Source organism: Eschscholzia californica, unplaced genomic scaffold (genome assembly GCF_041429995.1).
Source record: "Eschscholzia californica isolate CP2 unplaced genomic scaffold, dmEscCali1.0.p SCAF_3, whole genome shotgun sequence".
In the NCBI taxonomy this organism is placed as follows: domain Eukaryota; kingdom Viridiplantae; phylum Streptophyta; class Magnoliopsida; order Ranunculales; family Papaveraceae; genus Eschscholzia; species Eschscholzia californica.
In genome coordinates this window covers 46,484,269-46,493,934 of record NW_028238420.1, presented here as the reverse complement: position 1 = coordinate 46,493,934, position 9,666 = coordinate 46,484,269, and the positions used below count along the sequence as shown (strand labels likewise).

At 35.6% G+C, this 9,666-nt stretch overlaps 1 protein-coding gene across 1 annotated transcript; it reads right to left on the bottom strand.

Annotated features, from left to right (window-relative positions):
* Positions 1-7,701: 7,701 nt before the first annotated feature.
* Positions 7,702-8,664, bottom strand: LOC147550915 (uncharacterized). The gene is made up of 4 exons (XM_086664778.1): positions 8,425-8,664; positions 8,230-8,328; positions 8,016-8,155; positions 7,702-7,939 (listed from the first exon to the last, which is right to left on the bottom strand). Exons 1-4 carry the CDS (start codon positions 8,653-8,655, stop codon positions 7,933-7,935), a joined length of 477 nt encoding a protein of 158 aa, XP_086520904.1. The 5' UTR covers positions 8,656-8,664; the 3' UTR covers positions 7,702-7,932.
* Positions 8,665-9,666: the final 1,002 nt, after the last annotated feature.

Below are 9,666 nucleotides of genomic sequence, written 5' to 3'. Positions count from 1 at the left end.
CTACCCTCTTTGCTCTTATTATGTTATAAGATTTCAAGGCTGGCTTTTGGATCAAGCTAGTTATTGTTTTTCTTCCTTGTTTTTTTGGCAAAGCACAAAATGTATAGAAGAGAAATGTGGTGGAACCCCACTTCCCTCTCTCTTGCTTTGGCCAATAGGGACATGGAACCATCAACCATTTCTGTTTTATTAGTTGAAGGACCTTCTAGGGGTGTGTCTACAAGCACCCAGGGATTGTTGCATTCAAAGAGCAACTCTGACTGGGTCTAATTCGTGCTGGGCTTGAACAACATGGGTTATGTCAAGTCTGAGTGCCGTCGGACTGCCCCAATCTGGGCTTTGGACGGAACAGTTGGAATTCAGAAACCCACGAGAAGTGCCTAGAAAGGGATGGGCCAAGAGCTAAAGGTCGGGCACGGAATTCAGAAACCCACGAGAAGTGCCTAGAAAGGGATGGGCTAAGAGCTAAAGGTCGGGCACCTTTACTGTGGAGTTGGGAGAAGAAAAAGAAAAACCAAAAGATTACACTTAATCATTTCCCAATAACAATTTCAAAATATTCTTATTTCTCCACAGGAAATTTGGCCAAAACTCCCTAAAAAATTTGAGTTTTGGTTAAAAATGATTTATTAACTTTTTATAGGCTTCGGCTCCCTATGGCATTTTTGTAAATAATCTAATATAGGGAAAAGACGAAACTGATCTTATTGCAAACCAGTTTGCAAACGAGAGTTTGCAAACGAGAGTGCAAACCAGTTTGCAGACGAGATTGCAAAGCTTTGCAAGGCAAATCAAATTACAAAGTAGTGTAAACTAGTTTGCAAAGCTTTGCAAACCAGATTGCAAAGTGTGTGCAAAGTCATTGCAAGGCAAACCAGTTTGCAAAGCTTCGCAAGCTCAGATTCTAAGGGCAATTTCGGCATTAGAAATGGGAGTGCTTTTAGAATTGTCCTTCAAGACTATTTTCAAACTATATATGGGGTCTAAAAGGACAAAAAGATAACTTGTCTTTTTGACAAAAAAAAAAAAACAGAAATTGGAGCTCCGACCCAATTTCCTGTTTCTCCAAAGCACCGGCCTTACTCAGAATTTTCCTTTATAAGTCATCTCCAATACTAAACGTCTAAACCTAACTTGGATCTCTAAAGTGAGGTAGCAGTAGTTATTTTATATATCCTTTAAGATGATATCTAAATAAGCAAATCAATTAATTTTATGACCAAAATATAAGATTTAAAGTTATTTTCATAGTTTACACATAAGATTTTTTTATGTTTTTTTTAGTGTTGCACTTGAGACGCTCTAAATTTTGAAACTAAAAATAACCTTAAAGAGATGTGAGATTTACTTTCTATTTGTATTTCCTGTACAACAAGGACAACTATCAACCAAGTGCTTCCATTACTCATGTCAACTACTTTGAAACGTGCTTCCTTTAAAACTGGAAGCTCTGGACAAAGTGATAGAAAAAACGAGGCTTGGGAGTGAGAGAATCATGTTAGGGACTTGGGGCTAATAATAGTAAAGAGACGTAAGTGAAAATAACGAACTAACGATGTGTCACAGGTAAAAAGGATCAATGCAGATCCAATATTCCTTTCTCTCGCCAAGAGCCTTTTGTTGGAGTGGGAAGAGGTTTAGTCTTCCATCTCAGATGTCAAGGGTTCGAAGCACGTTGACAATTCAAAAAAATATTCTTTCTCTACAAGGAAGATGGTAATGCTAAATGATTTAAATTATAACATTCTTCTCCCCAAGGTGTTAGGTTTTGTTAAACTTTCACTTCCATTTCCATCACCCTCATCTCTTTTTCTCTTCTTGTTAGGCGAAGAAGCTATGTCCTCCAAGTTTTTCAACCTACGTTCTCCATGAACCACCAACATTTGCAAATAGTTCAAGGATACTCGTGTATGTAAGGTGCAACTTCACTTATTATGTCAATTAGACCCTGTAAAAAACGAGCAACTCGGTAATAGTTAAGTTGATTTAAAGATAATAATATTTTGACTTAATCGAGCTAATACCTCGTAGTCCAATCCAACAACGGTGACTTCTCTTGTTCCATGTTATATTTTAGCGTACAACAAGTTCCATACTTGAGAATATGAGTACACAACTCGTCAATCCTTTTGCTTCATTACTTAACTTTTCCAAAGCATCGGGAATCTGGTGATCATAGAGTCGGGGATCAACAAACAAATAAACAAAGGGTCAAAGAAAGTTAAGTTGAGATGTTAAACCTTTCTTAATTCAATTTGAACATCGCCAAGTAAGTTCCATTTTTCCCATACAAAATTGTCAATCTCTTCGTGTTCAGTCTTGAGCATATCAACTACTTCCTAAAGAAGAAAAAGAAACACAAAGTTATAAGAATAGATTGTTTGGTAAATAAATAAAAAGTGATGATTTGAGAAATTACTAGTATCTACTCCAACCTTGGAGATACGAACGGATAATGTTTGTAACTCTTCCAACTCATGACTAGCAGCATAACTTGCAGAGAAAAAGCAATCGAGTAAAGCTTCCAATAAAGAGAGAAGAGACTCTTTAGTTCTCTTCTCTTCAACTGGCAAATCCTTCCAAACAGTCATTTCCTTTACGACGATATCCCTGAAACACCATTTAACCCATTCGCCCATCAAATACCATATGATGATGATATACATAACCAAATCTTACTGCAAACAAGATGAAGGCGGAAAAAGGCAATGAGATAACTTTTAGTCTTGAGGGATTATTTTTTTGGAATTCAAACTTCATTTATAAGTCAAAAGGCAAATGAGAATTACATCATGAAGTTTAAAAAAACAAAGACACAACCAAAACCGGACAAACACGACAAGTTATGTCCACTTGGAGTGCTTCTAGAGCTGTCTGATCTAACTGGTGAACTACTTCTGGTGCAGTCGCCACTAACCATCTAAGGGTAGTTTTATAACCGATGCTTCTTTCACCTTATTCTCTTCTCGCCGTCAACCGTCGGCGTGCAGATCTCTAGTTTGCGCCTCTGAATCCGGTACATCGATAGAAAGAGTTGTAAGTTGATAAAGAAACTCTCAATAGTGGTCTATAATCAAAACACTCGGACCTGAATAAAACGAAAATAGCAAAAGGGTCCTAAAGGTTGTTGTAGGAAGTCGTGCAAGAATTTCACCGAGAAGATCATCATCAAAGTTTTCCAGTGTTTACATTTCGCAATCTGCACACAACAATATGTATATGATAAGAGGGAGGAGGGTATCGTTTTTAGAATATACTCTCTTTTTCACTGCGTAAGATTGTACTTCTCAAACTTATGTCCAACCGTTAAGATTACATTCTCCAAACTTATCTCCAAAGGGTTTGAGATTATACTTCCCAAATTTGTCTTCAATGGCTAAGATTACATCTTCCAAACCTATCTCCAAGAGTTGAGATTATAGAACTATCTTGTTCACGAGACACGTGTTATACCTTGTTGTTTATATACGTATGATAATATACTGCCTTTGGTAAGTATTAACAAAGGCCTACTTTTGTGATAACTATTACTTGTTAAATTTACGATTATATAATAATCGGAGATATGAATTTAAAGTAAAGACAGGATAATTTAACGTGGTTCGGTCGAATACTCAAGACCTACTTCCACGGAGAAATAACTCTTTATTAATAATTCACCACATTCAATTGTGGGTTGATCGGTTACATTGGTCAGACATAACTCGATAAGTTTGAATCCTAGAACCCTCTCCTATTTATAGATGACTTAGGGTTTAGGGTTTCCTAATTTCTGATTACTAAACTAGGAAATAATACAAACGTGAGGTAGCAGTAGTTATTTTATATATCCTTTAAGATGATATCTAAATAAGCAAATCAGAATTTTCCTTTATAAGTCATCTCCAATACTAAACGTCTAAACCTAACTTGGATCTCTAAAGTGAGGTAGCAGTAGTTATTTTATATATCCTTTAAGATGATATCTAAATAAGCAAATCAATTAATTTTATGACCAAAATATAAGATTTAAAGTTATTTTCATAGTTTACACATAAGATTTTTTTATGTTTTTTTTAGTGTTGCACTTGAGACGCTCTAAATTTTGAAACTAAAAATAACCTTAAAGAGATGTGAGATTTACTTTCTATTTGTATTTCCTGTACAACAAGGACAACTATCAACCAAGTGCTTCCATTAGAGCATCTCCAATGCAAAACTCAAAAAAATCTCTATTCATCCTATGTGTCAAGTTCCAATTGAGATTCTCACTCCTAGGTGGCGTCAATAGAGATCCTCAAATTTTTTGTGTCTCCAATGCAAAACTCGAAACTTATCTTATCTATTTATGTGTCATAGTTATTTTTGTAAATAAATAATTAGTTATTTTAGAAAATATGGAAGACTCGATTTCTATTGGTTGAAAATCAAATATTGATGAGGTGGACAATTAGAGATATCTCAAGATGACACTCTAGAAATAGAGTGTCCTCTTGAGATATCTCTATTCCACCCTCGACACGTCATCTTAGAGATCCAAATAGAGTGTTGCATTGGAGATGGTTTTTAAGAAAAAACTCTAAAAATCCTAAGTGGCACTCGGAGTTTCTAAGATTAAGTGTTGCATTGGAGATGCTCTTACTCATGTCAACTACTTTGAAAAGTGCTTCCTTTAAAACTGGAAGCTCTGGACAAAGTGATAGAAAAAACGAGGCTTGGGAGTGAGAGAATCATGTTAGGGACTTGGGGCTAATAATAGTAAAGAGACGTAAGTGCAAATAACGAACTAACGATGTGTCACAGGTAAAAAGGATCAATGCAGATCCAATATTCCTTTCTCTCGCCAAGAGCCTTTTGTTGGAGTGGGAAGAGGTTTAGTCTTCCATCTCAGATGTCAAGGGTTCGAAGCACGTTGACAATTCAAAAAAATATTCTTTCTCTACAAGGAAGATGGTAATGCTAAATGATTTAAATTATAACATTCTTCTCCCCAAGGTGTTAGGTTTTGTTAAACTTTCACTTCCATTTCCATCACCCTCATCTCTTTTTCTCTTCTTGTTAGGCGAAGAAGCTATGTCCTCCAAGTTTTTCAACCTACGTTCTCCATGAACCACCAACATTTGCAAATAGTTCAAGGATACTCGTGTATGTAAGGTGCAACTTCACTTATTATGTCAATTAGACCCTGTAAAAAACGAGCAACTCGGTAATAGTTAAGTTGATTTAAAGATAATAATATTTTGACTTAATCGAGCTAATACCTCGTAGTCCAATCCAACAACGGTGACTTCTCTTGTTCCATGTTATATTTTAGCGTACAACAAGTTCCATACTTGAGAATATGAGTACACAACTCGTCAATCCTTTTGCTTCATTACTTAACTTTTCCAAAGCATCGGGAATCTGGTGATCATAGAGTCGGGGATCAACAAACAAATAAACAAAGGGTCAAAGAAAGTTAAGTTGAGATGTTAAACCTTTCTTAATTCAATTTGAACATCGCCAAGTAAGTTCCATTTTTCCCATACAAAATTGTCAATCTCTTCGTGTTCAGTCTTGAGCATATCAACTACTTCCTAAAGAAGAAAAAGAAACACAAAGTTATAAGAATAGATTGTTTGGTAAATAAATAAAAAGTGATGATTTGAGAAATTACTAGTATCTACTCCAACCTTGGAGATACGAACGGATAATGTTTGTAACTCTTCCAACTCATGACTAGCAGCATAACTTGCAGAGAAAAAGCAATCGAGTAAAGCTTCCAATAAAGAGAGAAGAGACTCTTTAGTTCTCTTCTCTTCAACTGGCAAATCCTTCCAAACAGTCATTTCCTTTACGACGATATCCCTGAAACACCATTTAACCCATTCGCCCATCAAATACCATATGATGATGATATACATAACCAAATCTTACTGCAAACAAGATGAAGGCGGAAAAAGGCAATGAGATACCTTTTAGTCTTGAGGGATTATTTTTTTGGAATTCAAACTTCATTTATAAGTCAAAAGGCTAATGAGAATTACATCATGAAGTTTAAAAAAACAAAGACACAACCAAAACCGGACAAACACGACAAGTTATGTCCACTTGGAGTGCTTCTAGAGCTGTCTGATCTAACTGGTGAACTACTTCTGGTGCAGTCGCCACTAACCATCTAAGGGTAGTTTTATAACCGATGCTTCTTTCACCTTATTCTCTTCTCGCCGTCAACCGTCGGCGTGCAGATCTCTAGTTTGCGCCTCTGAATCCGGTACATCGATAGAAAGAGTTGTAAGTTGATAAAGAAACTCTCAATAGTGGTTTATAATCAAAACACTCGGACCTGAATAAAACGAAAATAGCAAAAGGGTCCTAAAGGTTGTTGTAGGAAGTCGTGCAAGAATTTCACCGAGAAGATCATCATCAAAGTTTTCCAGTGTTTACATTTCGCAATCTGCACACAACAATATGTATATGATAAGAGGGAGGAGGGTATCGTTTTTAGAATATACTCTCTTTTTCACTGCGTAAGATTGTACTTCTCAAACTTATGTCCAACCGTTAAGATTACATTCTCCAAACTTATCTCCAAAGGGTTTGAGATTATACTTCCCAAATTTGTCTTCAATGGCTAAGATTACATCTTCCAAACCTATCTCCAAGAGTTGAGATTATAGAACTATCTTGTTCACGAGACACGTGTTATACCTTGTTGTTTATATACGTATGATAATATACTGCCTTTGGTAAGTATTAACAAAGGCCTACTTTTGTGATAACTATTACTTGTTAAATTTACGATTATATAATAATCGGAGATATGAATTTAAAGTAAAGACAGGATAATTTAACGTGGTTCGGTCGAATACTCAAGACCTACTTCCACGGAGAAATAACTCTTTATTAATAATTCACCACATTCAATTGTGGGTTGATCGGTTACATTGGTCAGACATAACTCGATAAGTTTGAATCCTAGAACCCTCTCCTATTTATAGATGACTTAGGGTTTAGGGTTTCCTAATTTCTGATTACTAAACTAGGAAATAATACAAACGTGAGGTAGCAGTAGTTATTTTATATATCCTTTAAGATGATATCTAAATAAGCAAATCAGAATTTTCCTTTATAAGTCATCTCCAATACTAAACGTCTAAACCTAACTTGGATCTCTAAAGTGAGGTAGCAGTAGTTATTTTATATATCCTTTAAGACGATATCTAAATAAGCAAATCAATTAATTTTATGACCAAAATATAAGATTTAAAGTTATTTTCATAGTTTACACATAAGATTTTTTTATGTTTTTTTTAGTGTTGCACTTGAGACGCTCTAAATTTTGAAACTAAAAATAACCTTAAAGAGATGTGAGATTTACTTTCTATTTGTATTTCCTGTACAACAAGGACAACTATCAACCAAGTGCTTCCATTACTCATGTCAACTACTTTGAAAAGTGCTTCCTTTAAAACTGGAAGCTCTGGACAAAGTGATAGAAAAAACGAGGCTTGGGAGTGAGAGAATCATGTTAGGGACTTGGGGCTAATAATAGTAAAGAGACGTAAGTGCAAATAACGAACTAACGATGTGTCACAGGTAAAAAGGATCAATGCAGATCCAATATTCCTTTCTCTCGCCAAGAGCCTTTTGTTGGAGTGGGAAGAGGTTTAGTCTTCCATCTCAGATGTCAAGGGTTCGAAGCACGTTGACAATTCAAAAAAATATTCTTTCTCTACAAGGAAGATGGTAATGCTAAATGATTTAAATTATAACATTCTTCTCCCCAAGGTGTTAGGTTTTGTTAAACTTTCACTTCCATTTCCATCACCCTCATCTCTTTTTCTCTTCTTGTTAGGCGAAGAAGCTATGTCCTCCAAGTTTTTCAACCTACGTTCTCCATGAACCACCAACATTTGCAAATAGTTCAAGGATACTCGTGTATGTAAGGTGCAACTTCACTTATTATGTCAATTAGACCCTGTAAAAAACGAGCAACTCGGTAATAGTTAAGTTGATTTAAAGATAATAATATTTTGACTTAATCGAGCTAATACCTCGTAGTCCAATCCAACAACGGTGACTTCTCTTGTTCCATGTTATATTTTAGCGTACAACAAGTTCCATACTTGAGAATATGAGTACACAACTCGTCAATCCTTGCTTCATTACTTAACTTTTCCAAGGCATCGGGAATCTGGTGATCATAGAGTCGGGGATCAACAAACAAATAAACAAAGGGTCAAAGAAAGTTAAGTTGAGATGTTAAACCTTTCTTAATTCAATTTGAACATCGCCAAGTAAGTTCCATTTTTCCCATACAAAATTGTCAATCTCTTCGTGTTCAGTCTTGAGCATATCAACTACTTCCTAAAGAAGAAAAAGAAACACAAAGTTATAAGAATAGATTGTTTGGTAAATAAATAAAAAGTGATGATTTGAGAAATTACTAGTATCTACTCCAACCTTGGAGATACGAACGGATAATGTTTGTAACTCTTCCAACTCATGACTAGCAGCATAACTTGCAGAGAAAAAGCAATCGAGTAAAGCTTCCAATAAAGAGAGAAGAGACTCTTTAGTTCTCTTCTCTTCAACTGGCAAATCCTTCCAAACAGTCATTTCCTTTACGACGATATCCCTGAAACACCATTTAACCCATTCGCCCATCAAATACCATATGATGATGATATACATAACCAAATCTTACTGCAAACAAGATGAAGGCGGAAAAAGGCAATGAGATACCTTTTAGTCTTGAGGGATTATTTTTTTGGAATTCAAACTTCATTTATAAGTCAAAAGGCTAATGAGAATTACATCATGAAGTTTAAAAAAACAAAGACACAACCAAAACCGGACAAACACGACAAGTTATGTCCACTTGGAGTGCTTCTAGAGCTGTCTGATCTAACTGGTGAACTACTTCTGGTGCAGTCGCCACTAACCATCTAAGGGTAGTTTTATAACCGATGCTTCTTTCACCTTATTCTCTTCTCGCCGTCAACCGTCGGCGTGCAGATCTCTAGTTTGCGCCTCTGAATCCGGTACATCGATAGAAAGAGTTGTAAGTTGATAAAGAAACTCTCAATAGTGGTCTATAATCAAAACACTCGGACCTGAATAAAACGAAAATAGCAAAAGAGTCCTAAAGGTTGTTGTAGGAAGTCGTGCAAGAATTTCACCGAGAAGATCATCATCAAAGTTTTCCAGTGTTTACATTTCGCAATCTGCACACAACAATATGTATATGATAAGAGGGAGGAGGGTATCGTTTTTAGAATATACTCTATTTTTCACTGCGTAAGATTGTACTTCTCAAACTTATGTCCAACCGTTAAGATTACATTCTCCAAACTTATCTCCAAAGGGTTTGAGATTATACTTCCCAAATTTGTCTTCAATGGCTAAGATTACATCTTCCAAACCTATCTCCAAGAGTTGAGATTATAGAACTATCTTGTTCACGAGACACGTGTTATACCTTGTTGTTTATATACGTATGATAATATACTGCCTTTGGTAAGTATTAACAAAGGCCTACTTTTGTGATAACTATTACTTGTTAAATTTACGATTATATAATAATCGGAGATATGAATTTAAAGTAAAGACAGGATAATTTAACGTGGTTCGGTCGAATACTCAAGACCTACTTCCACGGAGAAATAACTCTTTATTAATAATTCACCACATTCAATTGTGGGT

Bases quoted from the DNA above. Each gene is read 5' to 3' on its own strand.
- LOC147550915 (XM_086664778.1), bottom strand. From the start codon at position 8,655: ATGTATATCATCATCATATGGTATTTGATGGGCGAATGGGTTAAATGG. The intron at 8,329-8,424 runs GTTGGAGTAGAT...TTTCTTCTTTAG, and splicing joins TATCCGTTCGTATCTCCAAG to GAAGTAGTTGATATGCTCAA. The intron at 8,156-8,229 runs GTTTAACATCTC...TATGATCACCAG, and splicing joins TTCAAATTGAATTAAGAAAG to ATTCCCGATGCCTTGGAAAA.